The sequence below is a fragment of the Schistocerca gregaria genome, chromosome 3 (assembly GCF_023897955.1).
Source record: "Schistocerca gregaria isolate iqSchGreg1 chromosome 3, iqSchGreg1.2, whole genome shotgun sequence".
Classification (NCBI taxonomy): Eukaryota; Metazoa; Arthropoda; class Insecta; order Orthoptera; family Acrididae; genus Schistocerca; species Schistocerca gregaria.
This window is the reverse complement of record NC_064922.1, coordinates 382,515,390-382,530,160: the sequence shown is the minus strand read 5'-3', so window position 1 is coordinate 382,530,160 and position 14,771 is coordinate 382,515,390. Positions and strand designations below refer to the sequence as shown.

Here is a 14,771-nt window from a genome sequence, read left to right as displayed (position 1 = left end):
ACTGTGATGGAAATTTTGTTGCTTATGGTTAAACTTTTCCCATTTTTCTCCTTGTCTGAAAGTGAGCTAACAGTCATAGATTTGTGATCCATGACAATTCTGTATCTTGGTTGCAACAGGTACTAGTAATCTGCATTGCTGAGACACTGCACAATGTTTACTTGCATTGAAAAAGACATTAGCACTACAAAATGACTCAAAGAGCTAAAATATTTGAGAAGTATCTTACTCATCCATCAGACATCTAATTAGCAAGTTGAAGTGAGCATTATGGTCTTTTTTTTTCTTCTCGTAGTAATAAGGATCAGGCGGTGACTTCCTCCTCCTCCACCCCTACCTCCCCCCCCCTTTTTCCCGAAAAAAGTAATAATATGACAGGATAATTTGACCAACCTTCTAAGCGTTTTGACTAATGTAATTCTTTGATGCCCCAGAAAATTTCTCTATTATTGTTTTTCAAAGAATGATACTGTTTGAGTAAAAAAAAGTCTGTGACGGTTAAATATCTAATAAAATTTTATGTAGTGAGTGCGGTGTTTCTCCAAATTAGTCTCATCTGAGAGATAATATTTTATTGTGACTAATAAAAATCATCTTCTGATAAGTATGCACTTATTTAAGGTAAATTTGTATAGTCAGTTTTCTTTTTATTTGCAGCTTAAGGAAGTAGATGTATTTCGTCCAGAGAGTCTTTGGGATGCTGCAAAGTTGGCCTGTGGTATTTCTGCTTTAGGAATGCTACTTGTTGATCAGGTGATGTATTTTTTAAATGTAGACTATCAATTTAATGACAAATATATGAGCATTTTGTTTATTGTATCACTCTCGTGAAGAGATGGTCAGAGTGCTTCTAGTCTGCAGATGTCATGCACTGGAAATGGTGTATGCTAATTATGATGTATATGATAAAGGAACAAAATTGCCTCAAGATAATTTTCTGGATATTAACATACTTTACCAATATTTTGAAGTATATTTTTCAATAAAAGTTCCAGCTCCATATTTATATTACACTGCAACCTCCAAAATTCAGTACAGTTGAAGACCAAGATCACACTTTTACTCAGAAATGGTATCATCTTTCTTTCAACCATAATGGGAAATTGGGTGTGTTGAGGCACGTGGCTGTGGTTATAACTGTACCAATGAACTTTCGTTACTTTACTAATGTTATTTGTCAAGATGTACATTTGAAGGATATCGCCACCAGGCTTACATGTTGTGCTGTCTTGGCAGTTTCATACTAACTTGCATCATTTAGGTTATATAATGAGAATATGATGTTTCCTAAACAAGAGAAATATACATCTATTTTTATCAGAATATATGGGGGGAGGGAGGAGGGTTAAAATTATATTCATGACCTTTTTCCTTCGACGACGATGATGGTGGTGGCTTTTGGAGACACAACAGTGTGCTTATCATTTCCCTAAATGAATATGAAATATGCCTTTAATGAATAGAATAAAATGTACCCTCATAAGTAGTATTACAATGACAAAGTGTCGTGGACACACATCAGCAACTTCTCGGGAAAGTCTGAGTGTTAACAGTTTGAAGTGCTTCAACAGTCCAAATCTGCAGAGAGAATTGGCTTCATGATCTTAATAAGAAAAGAAAAAATAAGAAAACTATGTAGGTTTAGGTGTAATGGTTCAAGTCCTCCCAATATTAAAGAACAGAATTACTGATGAAACTCTTAAATTATACCACTTAATTCTGTAGCCAGTGATCACGGAAAATATGTTGAATGAACACCATACTTTGTGTATTTCATTACAAACTCCTTGTGTTTAGGGACAGAGTTTGGGTACACTCATTAAATTATAAGTACTTAACCCTGTAGTTCTGACACAGTCTGCTGTGAACACTCCACACTTTAGAAATTACTTATATTTTTAGTTTAAATTTTCGTAATTGTCTGAAACTCTTGTTAGCTCTCTATCTAACAATTATGTAAAAAATTAAATTAGATACACTAAGTTTCAGTTATCATAGTTCTTCGAAAACATACAGTGCAATGTTTAGAACACCCCGAGACAGTTCTAGTGTAACAAAAACCAAAATAATACCCAGTGACAGTTTTTTAAATTGTACAGCAATTTCAGTGTTGTCATTTTACTTGAGACCATTGTTGTCTAATACTGCAATTTTAACTGCTTTCCAAGTGAAATAAATATCTTGTTGTCACTTTGCTTTTCATCACTGTATGATGCAAGCTCATTTTACAGTATTTGTGCTTGTGAAGAAAATGAGAGAGAATACAGAGCTCACTCGAAGAAGTCAAAACAGAAGAATTGTATGATAAATCTGATTCAGAATTGTCTGATGAGTGCGAAATGGGAACATGAAACTGATACAAAGATGGATGTTGATGACAATGAAATAAGTTTTGAAAATAACAATTTCTACTTAGGAAAGACAGATGAACAAAGAACTCTCCATGAAGAAATGTAAGAACACAACCTCAAAATTCTATCATTTATTACCACATGCAAGAGGTGCAGCCAGAATTGTGAAATCGGTATTAGAGTGCTTCCTTTTGTGTTTTGATGAAAGTATGTTCAAAAGAATATGTGATTGTACTAATGTGTGCATAAGAAGTGTTGGGCAATTTTGTCTGGAAATGAAACACCAAAGAGACACATGTGGCTGAAATTAAAACTTTTGTTATTTTACTGATTTTGACTAGTTTTTTACTGTTCTGGACGTATAAAGCTAAAAGGTCTGTAGGACACGAGTGGTTTTGAAATTGAAATATTTCACCCTTGTACTGGTCCCTGTTCCGATGCATATGGTTTGATGACATTGAAACCAGGCAAGATGGAGAGAAAATAGATAAACTTCTGTGCATGTGCAGAAATTAAATGTTCAACTTTGCCTGCATTATGTCTGCTCTATATATATCCCTTTTTTGGAGTATGAAAGTTTTGATGTATGCTAACAAAGTGCAATATTTAAAGCTGTGTTTTTATAGCTTGTGTTAACATATATCTTGAAAGATTTTGTCTGCCCTTTTGGTATCAAAACCAAAATGAATAATGGACTCTCAATGCAGTACTCAAACATCATTGTACATGTGAGGCACTGTAAAAGGGAGTAGAACTTGTAAATGATTTAAGAGCATGTGTAGTTAGTAAAAGGAGGGTAGTAAAGCTGCCATCAACCCACAAGTTGGTTTGAACACCACAGTGGCTTACTAGGCATGATCCTGTCAGATCTGGTGTGCTGTTGTCTTTCTCAGGCCTTTAAGCCCACATATCCAGCGAGCTGTTGGAGGATGTACAGTTTAAAGTCGACTCCAAATCATTGTGCAAATTGGCATTTTTCACATCACAAACATTGCCAGAGGTGAATGAAGTTATAAGTGACAGATTAAAATCCTAGGAAGGACTAGGAGTCAAAACAAGAACCTTTGTAGTTGTAGTCTGGCACTTTAACACTGAGCCACCAAGAAACATCAAAAAGACAGTAGAATATAAAATTATTTCTGAGTTTGAACTGAATATGTTTCAGACAAAATTATGGGACAAGCAGTATAATATCAATCGTTACAAGGTGATGGTTATGACTGGAAAATATATTTATGTTGATACAGTCACAAATTTTATATAGTGTCCTGTTTCCCTATGCAGCTTGCCTGGATTTCCACACCTCAGTTTTGACAGGATGTTTTAATTTGTTTACAATACATGGAACAAAATTTGACAGGCAAAAGCAGTATAGTAAAGGTCCCACAGTATACCTGTTTGGAAATATATTCAGGAATGGCTCATAAACTGGGAAGGCTGCTTATGAAAAATTCAAAATAATGTTCAGACATGTCTGTCTCACACCTGGTGAAAGAGTTGTGTCATCTGGGCCATAACAGGGATGCAGAGGTACCTAGATTTTGTGTTTTGTTTTCTCTACAAGCAGACACAAGTTACTTTCAGCCATACCCCCTGGATTCTTTCACAAAGTTAAGGTGAGTGTAGTCCAACAGACCAGTTCAGTTACAGCTATAATTTCTTAATGTTTGGGAAGATAGATTAGAATGATCACCATCTTATTGTTATTGTCTTCAGCTCAAAGACGGGGGTGGTGCAGCTCTCTGTGCTGGTCTATCCTGTGTAAGCCTCTTCATGTGTGCATAACTAATCTAACCCTACATCCATCTGATCCTGATTACTGTAGTCAGGCCTTGCTCTCCATCTCCAGTTTTTAGCCCCTCCCCTCACATTTCCTGCCATTATTATTTCCTTTCATTATTATTCCTTGTGTGTCGGGGTGTGCCCTATCAAACAGTCTCTTCTTTTAGTCGAGTGCCATGATTTTTTTCTCTCTGATTCGATTCAGAACCTCTTCATTAATTCTCCAACTACCCATCTAATCTTTATCATTCCCCTTTAGTCCCACATTTCAAAAACTTCTGTTCTCTTCTTTCTCTTCTTGTCTGGACTGTTATCACCCACATTTCACTTCTGAACAAGTCTACACTCCATATAAGTGCCATTAGAAAAGACATCTGATGATACTGTTGGGGGGAGAGGGGGGGGGGGGGAGTAACACTTAGAATGGACTGTGCTCACTGGTAAAATGACACTCCACAAAAGGTTTAGGAAAATTGGTCACAAATTTATATTCTTACAGGTATCAATAGAAAACGCAAAAGTGTAAACTGTGGCAGCCGGTTGATGAACATGTGATGCTACAGTGCAATTTCACCATACAAATGGCAAGAATAGTAAACGGGACATGTCAGCACCAGGGCATAAAGGCTTGCAAATTTCATTTCATGTGCGCAGTTGGACAGTAACTATGCCTCAAAGACAGGTGCCTGAACAATGTGTCAGGAACAAAGCAGTGTACCTGCAGATGACAGAACATGAGGATTGAGCAATTATCAGAGAGGCACCCAGAGCCTTGGATTCATCATTATCATTGATCAGACATGCAGCTGGTGTTTCAGTGAACTCAAGGGACTGAAGGGGGCTGAGCCCAAGGCACCCCTTGTGCCGGCCACTGTTGACCTCTGTGCTCCAACAAGCCCGTTTGCAATGGTGTTAGGCACATTCGACCTGGAATCTGATTGAATGGAGTAGAATTGTCTTCAGTAATCAGTCCCACTTTGAACTGAGCCCCAATGACCAGCAAAGACGTGTCTGGGGTGCCATTTCTTTTCATAGCAGAACCTCTTTGGTTGTCATCCGTGACACCCTTGCAGCACAGTGGTATGTCGACCATATCCTATGCCGCATTTTGTTGCCCTTCATTGGAAGCCATCCTAGACTTACATTTCAGCTAGATACAAATTGCAGTCACATTTGGTGTTTGTGGAGAGTAAAGTAACCAGTGCCCACTACATTACACAGGCTGTTAGCCCTGTGCTGCTGCCATTTCTTAAATAGGAAGCTGATATGCTTTTCCAGCATGTGCATCCAAATTTGGTTGCTATGAAGAATTGCTTCTCGGCTTTTGGCAAGATCAATGTGTAGATGATTATAATTTTTTATTTTTTTAAAAAAGGATACAGCTCTATGTCAACAGTTCAGAGGATGTACCACCACTTTATTACATACTATTATACAGAGTGTTACAAAAAATTACAGCCAAACTTTCCTCACACACAAATAAAGAAAAGATGTAATGTGGACATGTGTCCGGAAACACTTAATTTCCATGTTAGTGCTCATTTTAGTTTCATCAGTATGTACTGTTCTTCCTCGATTCACCTCCAGTTGGCCCAATTTAAGGAAGGTAATGTTGACTTTGGTGCTTGTATTGACACGTGACTCATTGCTCTACAGTACTAGCATCAAGTACATCAGTACGTAGCACCAACTGGTTAGTGTTCATAACGAATGTGGTTTTGCAGTCAATGCAATGTTTACAAATGCGGAGTTGGCAGATGCCCATTTGATGTATGGATTAGCATGGGGCAATAGCCGTGGCACGGTACATTTGTATCGAGACAGATTTCCAGAACGAAGGTGTCCCGACAGGACGACGTTCGAAGCAATTGATCAGTGTCTTAGAGGTCACGGAACATTCCAGCCTATGACTCGCGACTGGGAAAGACCTAGAATGACGAGGACACGTGCAATGGACGAGGCAATGCTTCGTGCAGTTGACGATAACCCTAAAGTCAGCGTCAGAGAAGTTGCTGCTGTACAAGGTAACATTGACCACGTCACTGTATGGAAAGTGCTACGGGAGAACCAGTTGTTTCCGTACCATGGACAGTGTGTGCAGACACTATCAGCAGCTGATTGGCCTCCATGGGTATACTTCTGCAAATGGTTCATCCAACAATGTGTCAATCCTCATTTCAGTGCAAATGTTCTCTTTACGGATGAGGCTTCATTCCAACGTGATCAAATTGTAAATTTTCACAATCAACATGTGTGGGCTGACGAGAATCCGCACGCAGTTGTGCAGTCACGTCATCAACACAGATTTTCTGTGAACGTTTGGGCAGGCACTGTTGGTGATGTCTTGATTGGGCCCCATGTTCTTCCACCTACACTCAATGGAGCATGTTATCTTGATTTCATACGGGATACTCTACCAGTGCTGCTAGAACATGTGCGTTTACAAGTACGACACAACATGTGGTTCATGCACGATGGAGCTTCTGCACATTTCAGTTGAAGTGTTCGTACGCTTCTCAACAAGAGATTTGTGACCGATGGATTGGTAGAGGCGGACCAATTCCATGGCTTCCACGCTCTCCTGACCTCAACCCTCTTGACTTTCATTTACGGGGGCATTTGAAAGCTCTTGTCTATGCAACCCCGGTACCAAATGTAGTGACTCTTCGTGCTCGTATTTTGGACGGCTGTGATACAATATGCCATTCTCCAGGGCTGCATCAGCACATCAGGGATTCCATGCGACGGTGGGTGGATGCATGTATCCTCGCTAACGGAGGTCATTTTGAACATTTCCTGTAACAAAGTGTTTGAAGTCACACTGGTACGTTCTGTTGCTGTGTGTTTCCATTCCATGATTAATGTCATTTGAAGAGACGTAATAAAATGAGCTCTTAATATGGAAAGTAAGTGTTTCCGGATACATGTCCACATAACATATTTTCTTTATTTGTGGGTGAGGAATGTTTCCTGAAAGTTGGGCCATACCCTTTTGTAACACCCTGTATACAGTCATATCGCCAACTATTTTACATTTAATATCAACCCCTCTAACACGCACAAACACATAAATATTATCACATGAGAAAGTTTACAAGACCTACGGGTCCTAACACACAAAGGTTTATCAATAAAGAAATTTGTCGATGTTTCTCCAACGCCACGAACGTGAGACATAGTGACCATGAACGTCCGATAACTGATAACATCATGAGGAGGTATCTACTCCAAAGACATTGCAGTAGACTTTGTAGTAGTATCAATACGAATTATTGCAACAGTTAACCAACATTGACCGACTTGATTATCGGTAACAGAGAAAGTAAAATCAAAACGACCTCCTCGAAAAACAGTCCTTTCAACACATCAACCAAAACGGATGAACTGACATTCATGTTATACTCAGTCTCCACGTCCAAAATAGACTTGTAAATCGTAGGCCTCCATCAGAATACACGATGTACCCTGCGATGAGGCATGCTGCCGACTATGCGTCAGCTACCATAAACACGCTATTTATAGACGACACATCGCCCAAGGTCACGGACTTAGAAAAATTTTGAGCAGCGGCAGTGCGCTTATCCCGGCATCGCACTGAGGAGTGACGCCAGTCAGCATCTTGCGAGCAGCCAAGCTATTTATAGCCACTGAGTCGCCCAGAGGTGCCTCACACAGAGAGCATCCCAGTGTGCCCTTGAGAGGGTGTGTTTTCCTCACAACATCCACGTGGAGAGCCAAATGGAGCATTATTTCACCTCAAGAATATTTTACCCAAGAGGATTCCATAATCATTAAGCCACACAGTAGCATGGAGCATTATTTCACCTCAAGAATATTTTACCCAAGAGGATTCCATAATCATTAAGCCACACAGTAGCATGGAGCATTATTTCACCTCAAGAATATTTTACCCAAGAGGATTCCATAATCATTAAGCCACACAGTAGCAACACGGGTCCTTGGAAAATGTAGTGGCTGTAATTTTTCCTTGCTTTAAGATGTATGCATTAACTATATAGCTAGTTGTTTTGCCTAATGTTAAAGGCACTGTCAGCCAGTAATCCAAACATGCTGACAATTTTCACAGTAAAAGTTACAAGATACAGACAGTCAGAATCCAAATGTGTTGGCCATTTTCAGGATTACTTAAACTTTTCTTTAATTTTCCATGGTTTTTTTTTTTTTTTTTTTTTTTTTTTTTTTACATATACCTGAATATGCTCTCTCTCTCTCTCTCTCTCTCTCTCTCTCTCTCTCTCTCTCTCTCTCTCTCTCTCTCTCCCCCCCCCCCCCCCCACCTCCCTCTATCTCCATTCTTCTATGGAGTAGGAAGAGTAGTCAAGCAGATATGATTTTGTTTAGCATTTCAAGTGAATTTCATTTTCCATTAAATACTTTGTATCACTGGGCAGATGATCAAATATTTTATAGCAGAAAACCTCACCACTTTCCATGCTACTCTAAGACGAGTGATGGCAAAGAGGTATTTACAAGAAATTAGCTTGGTCTCTTTACCCACATCCTTCCAGTCTGCATTGTTCAGGCATGCAAGCCAAGTGAATGTACCATGTCCATGGTTCATGCATATTTATGCATATTAGGAGAAAGCACCAACTTCTAAAAAAATGTTTTTATCAAATACTTCAGACAAAGCATTTATGTGACTTAACACAGACCACAATAAAGTGTCTGTATACTGAAAAAGTCCATATCAATTTATTTTAAACATCAGAGACATGGGGAATTTATATCCCCAAGTCCAGATATTCTGTTAAGTTGTATGAGTGGCAAATAAGCTATGCTACTACTTTACTTGCGAGTACCTGGGATTCATAATTTCCTGTTTTTGTTTTGTTTTTGTTTAAGGGCGCTCAACTACTGAGGTCATTAGCACCCACATAATTTCCTGCTGACTTCTGCCAGTAATCTGTTCTACATTTTTGCACTAGATCTATAATCTCTAGAGAGTGATGCATAGTTTTATGGAAATTGTTTGTGCTTCTTTAATGTGGTTGAAAGTCAAACAGTTCAACCTAAGTTCACTAGTTCATTTCATGTTTAACAACAAATGCCATTTAGGAGAATATGTATTGGCATTCAATGAATGTTAGGTCCATTAAGAGACTTCTACAAGCTGCTTGGTTATCATTTTTACAAAATATCCTTTTTGCATTGCAGCGGAAGATTATTAGTGTTAGATGAAAGTGTGCAAAGTATACTAGAAATCCCATCTCGAGATCAACACAGAGAGACACTTGAAGTGCAGACAGGCATAACTAAACTTCTTGGTTAAATTATCCATGTGCTGGTGCCATCTCCATTTATGATCCATCTAGATGCCTAGGATCTTCACACTCAGATCATCATCCAGCCTGTGGGCATTAATCTCTACTTCTGATACCTGCAAGTCATGCATGCTAAGTTCCACACTTTTGACCCCTCATCTGTGGCCGTCTCTTTAGATAGAAATGGTTCTCTCTGTGCTCCTACTTTTGCTTCCTCGACCTTCTACTTCCTGGCCACTTCCTGGGAGGAGGGCCAGGCCCCACTATTACTTGGTTTGTTCCCGGACAGATAGGGAAATTTTCACTGTTACCAAACTACTCTTCCTTCCTTTCTTTCTTTCTTTTTAAAACACATTGAAGATAAGTTTGGTGAAGTTGACTCCCTTAGCAAGATGGGATCTGGTTTCCTACTGATTAAAACCTCTTCTGGCAATCAGACAGCTTCCCTTTGTGCTTGTGAGTGCTTAGGTGACATCCCAGTGAGGATTACTCCTCACCAGTCCTTAAATATGGCTCAGGGAGTTATTTTCCACAGCGACCTCCTCCTTCAATCTGATGAACTTGGGGCTAATCTGGCATGGCGTAGCATTTATTTAATCCTAAGGACAGTTGTGTTGATACCAATACTTTCATCCTAGCTTTTGAAGGGGATGCCCTTCCGGAAAAAGTTAAGTAATGTGTTACTATTGCAGTGTGAAGACCAATATCCAACCACACTTGCACAGTTTCTGTTGTCTCCATTTTGCTCTCATTTCTTCATGATGTGATGTGACTCCTATTTGTGGTGACTGTGCCCACCCTCCCCGTGTGGGGAGTCCTTGCATCACACTGCGTTCATGCCCAAGTGCATGAACTGGTCTAGCCCACATTCTCCTTGGTTGCCAGATTGTCCCAGCTATAAAAAGGAAAGGAAGATTCAGGAATTCTGAAAATTCTTGATCATCTGTCCTACTTTCAGGTCTGACAGAAATTTGACCATCTCCACCGGTATCTCTAACTTCTACCTTTGCTTATGTTGCATCCTTTTCTTCTTCCGTGCAGTTCCCTATCCCTCTGTTCACGGACCTGTTCCTTCTTCTTGGCTGGAGAAGAAACCATCTTTTCTGGCACCTGCCAGGACAGGGCTCCCTCTAGGAGCCAACATCTTCAGGGTCTCCAGGACAAGAAACCTTTTACTTTGAGCCAGACATGGGACATACTCTTCCCACCAGCGAGAAAGTGTCATTACTGCAGTTTCGAAACTGCGTAAACAGTCTCTTTAGATAAAGAGCTGTTGCCCGATCACTTTAACCGATGCCCTCTCCAAGTTACTTGAATGTATGGTGATTCAAACGCTGTATTGGATCTTTGGGCATTTTGGCTTTGACCCAATATGGTTTTCACTGGGGCCATTTGATCGGGATAAAGCTTATGATACCACACGGTGCCACCAAATCCTTGCCACCTTTCTTGAATGGGACCTCTATGGCCTGCTGCCCCCCCCCCCCCCTTTTCCAATTTTATGTAGAACCTTCTCTCCTGTCACACTTTTCAGGTACAGTTTGGGGCCTCCCATACCACCTCCCATCAGCAGGAGGATGGGGTTCTTCAGCAGCATCATGTTTTGAGTGTCCTTTTATTTTTAGTGGCTATCAGTGGCCTGGTGGCAGCTGTGAGACCTACTGTGTCCTTGTATTTGTATTCTAACAACTTGCATTTATTATTGTTTGTCCACTAGGGGTATTACTTCTTTTGAGGTAGCCCTGTGATCAGACTCCTAGTGGAGGCAGAGGTTCCACCGCTGTGGGTTCTGGGCCAACAACAGTTGATTGCTCATGTATTACACATCTGCTGCTCCCCAGATTACCCAAACTGCCATCTCCCCTTTTCATATATGGAGATCTGCTTCCTGCAGTGGCAGCCCAGGTCTGGGATAAGATCGCTGTCTGCATCCTGTCTCTTTTTTTCAGGTCTCCAGCTCTCCTCTCTCCCACCTCTTCTCTGGGCCCAGTCACGTACACCTCCAAGGTGCATCTCCCATCCACGGCTCTGTCTTGACCTATCACGATATCTGCCTGAGGCCCCCCAGCAGCCAATTCTTCTCCCTTCTCAGTGTGTTTCGGTGCTCTGAAGTAGTTTATACTGATGGCGTGTATGTTACGGGTCACACTGGCTTTGCTTATGTTAACACTTCTTGCCAGACGATTGTGGTGTTTTCACTGCGGTGTTGTTCACTATCACACATGTCCTTGAGCGTATCTGTTCCTGCACTGGTGAGTCCTTCTTCAATGTGACAACTCCTTGAGCTGTTTACTGGCTCTTGATCCTGAATATCCAGGATTCCCTCTTTGCCCTCAAACAGTGTGGATGCTCAGTGGTCTTTGTCTGGACCCTGGGTAATTTTGGGATCCCAAGGAATGAACTTGCTGACAGGCTGCCAAATTGGTTAACAGCAAGGCCCCCTCTTAATATTGGTGTGCTAGCTCCAGATCTTTGATTGGTATTATCCCATCAAATTCTAAGGATTTGGAATACAGAGTGGCATACTACGGTCAATAAAAGAGACCATGAATTTGTGAAGGTTTTCTACAGGGACCTATCGGAAGGACTCTCATTGTTCTTTGCTGGCTGCACATTGACCATACTGACTGATGATCATGACGTCTGTCACAAGGATCTGCCCCACTGTTGTTGTGGTGCCCATTTGACAGTTGTCCACATGGCTGACCTGGTTTTATGGTTTTGCAATTAATTCATGAATGGGGTTTCTACCACTCTCTCCAAGGGAGGGCACCTGAGATTTTAATGTGCATGAGTGGCTTGCCCTTTGCAATGTATTTGAAATGCGGATCAGCCAGCCCCGCATGTTTGATGTACATTTTGAAACTCTGTTATTAGTATTGAATGTTTAGATGATGGGAATTTTGTCTCACGGTTATTGTCATTATTTACCACTTCAAATGATTTTTTTTTTTTTTTTTAAGCTCACTTATCCTATAAAGATTAGTAATAACGTCTATGTTGTACACACTGAAACCAATCACTCAATAAATAAATCATGAATTGATTATTTTTCTCATTTTTATTTTTACAATTTTTTATAAGGATATTTGTAGCACATTTCATTTTGTGTGTGATGAGGCATCTTCTAATTATGTTGATAAGCTTGAGTCATTGTGTGTTTGGATCCTAATTTTAAATAAAGATATGTATTATATATTATGGCTTAGTTTTTTTTATTTTTAATCATAGCTGAATAGATATTAATCATGTGATTTCAAACATGTACAGGAAAGTGATATACGAGTCAAAATTGCTTTCTTCCATGGTCTTTCTAACTAAGTACATCTTTTTGCAGCATAATTTAAAAATATTTAGTAGAATTTGCAGATTAATGGCTCTTGTGTCCAAATTTGTTAATACATGTAAAATGAGTTGACATTTGACAAGTATCTATTAATAGCAATTTGCCTTTTTGTTTGCACAGGCCACAGCCAGTGATGGTCGCGTTGTCGACAGAGCCAGGGCTTGGTGTTCCAGCATTGATGTACCATACTTCAGATTCAGTCCACAGCTATCTGAAGATATATCAATGGATGAAAAAAGTAATGAGAAGTTGATGAATATGTTATGGGAAGCAAAGGCCTATATGCACTCTAATAGAGAGACAGTTAGGAAATTAGCAAAATTCATTGATCCAGAATGAAATGTGGTTCTCCAGCATCTAGAATATTAAACAACCACAAAACTTGCCAAAAGAAGCAAAGGCCTTATCCCACGTAATAGTGAAGAAGTGGAAGTTAATATTATGTTACAGGTGTTATCTGCAGATTAATTAAAGCTTTGTATAATAAATGTGATCATATGTGCTTCCCTGTTACGCATTTTTAGTTTGCTTACTATGTTACAGGTTTTACCTGAACCAATATTAATCATGTCAGTATACGAACAATTATTATATCTAAACAATAAAAAGATATACATGTTGAAATATTTTGAATGTTAAGAATTATTATTTTTTAATTTATGTAGGTGAATTAAGTATTTCAGTTATGTGAGAACTTGTTTTTAAAAAGCTTCCTTCTGTGAATATTTCTCTTTAAATGGTATGTGGAAATGCAAGTCCTTAATGAGTGCTACAATATTAGTGTTTTTACTCTGATTCCTGATGTTGAACATTTCTCATTACTGTCTCAAGACCATTTAAAGTTGTGTGAAAACCCAAAAATTTAGGCTTAGCACAGAAATGTGTATCTATAGACAGAAAGCAGGAATAACTGCTTCCCTTTGGAGTCTCCTGCAGTTTTCCAGCCAAATGAGATGGTTGTATTACAAAGACATTAAATCTGTAGTCTGGAAAACTGGGATTCACATTCCCATCTGGCTACAAAACTTTACATTCTCTGTGGTCTTCCTAAATGATATTAGGTGAATGTTTGGATGTTTTCTTGTGCAGGAAATGGATGCTGCTCCCCCCCCCCCCCCCCCCCCCCTCCCCAACTGAACTAACATGTTACCTTCAGTAACCTTGTACTTGGCGAGACAATTCTAACCTTTATTTTCTTCAGCAGTGTCCACATCTTTTCTATAATTGTCTAGAAATGAAACAAGTATGTATGGTTTACTCTCTTTATTACTGAATATTCTTCAGGCTTGAGTTACTATTTTCTTAGTCCAACACTAGTTCATATTCCCCACATGGTGGAAAATCTTTCCTCTCAGCATTACTGTAGATACACATATCAAAAAAAGTTTAGCATCACCCCAGTTCCCAGAACTCCTGAAGATAGATGTTGACTGTGGATATTGTATCACAGACACAATCCCTTTGACTGTTTAGAGATTTCACTAAACCCGTCCAAAGGTGAAAACAACCATGCATGAGCAGCACCTTTTAGACAGAGAGGTCTGACAGCCGATCAGTTCCAGTCATTCCACTAGGAAGTAGGTACATGGCTCGTGTTGCCTTTAGTTCAACCATGCCTAGACGTCCAGTACTATGGTTTGATCACGTCTGCATTGTTACTTTGTGCCAGGAAGGGTTCTCCATAAGGAAAGTGTTCAGGCGTCTCGAAGTGAACCAAAGCAATGTTGCTCGGACATGGAGGAGATACAGAGAGACAGGAACTGTCAATGACATGCCTCACTCAGGCCGCCCAAGGGCTACTACTGCAGTGGATGACTGCTACCTACGGATTATGGCTTGGAGGGACCCCAACAGCAAACACCACCATGTTGAATAATGCTTTTTGTGCAGCCAGAGGACATCATGTTATGACAAATTGTGCGCAATAGGCAGTTAACTAGGATAGAGAAAAGGAAGACAATAGATAAGAAATGGGTAGCTGTAAGAGATGAAATCATTAAGGCAGCA

At 39.8% G+C, this 14,771-nt stretch overlaps 1 protein-coding gene across 1 annotated transcript in view; it reads left to right on the top strand.

Annotated features, from left to right (window-relative positions):
- LOC126355021 (85/88 kDa calcium-independent phospholipase A2-like) overlaps positions 1-13,392 on the top strand; it is a 188,329-nt gene extending 174,937 nt beyond the window's left edge. Inside the window, exons 11-12 of the mRNA XM_050005165.1 lie at positions 658-753; positions 12,885-13,392. Coding sequence (XP_049861122.1) covers positions 658-753; positions 12,885-13,103 — 315 coding nt within the window. The 3' untranslated portion in view covers positions 13,104-13,392. The remainder of the gene's footprint in view (positions 1-657; positions 754-12,884) is intronic.
- Positions 13,393-14,771: the final 1,379 nt, after the last annotated feature.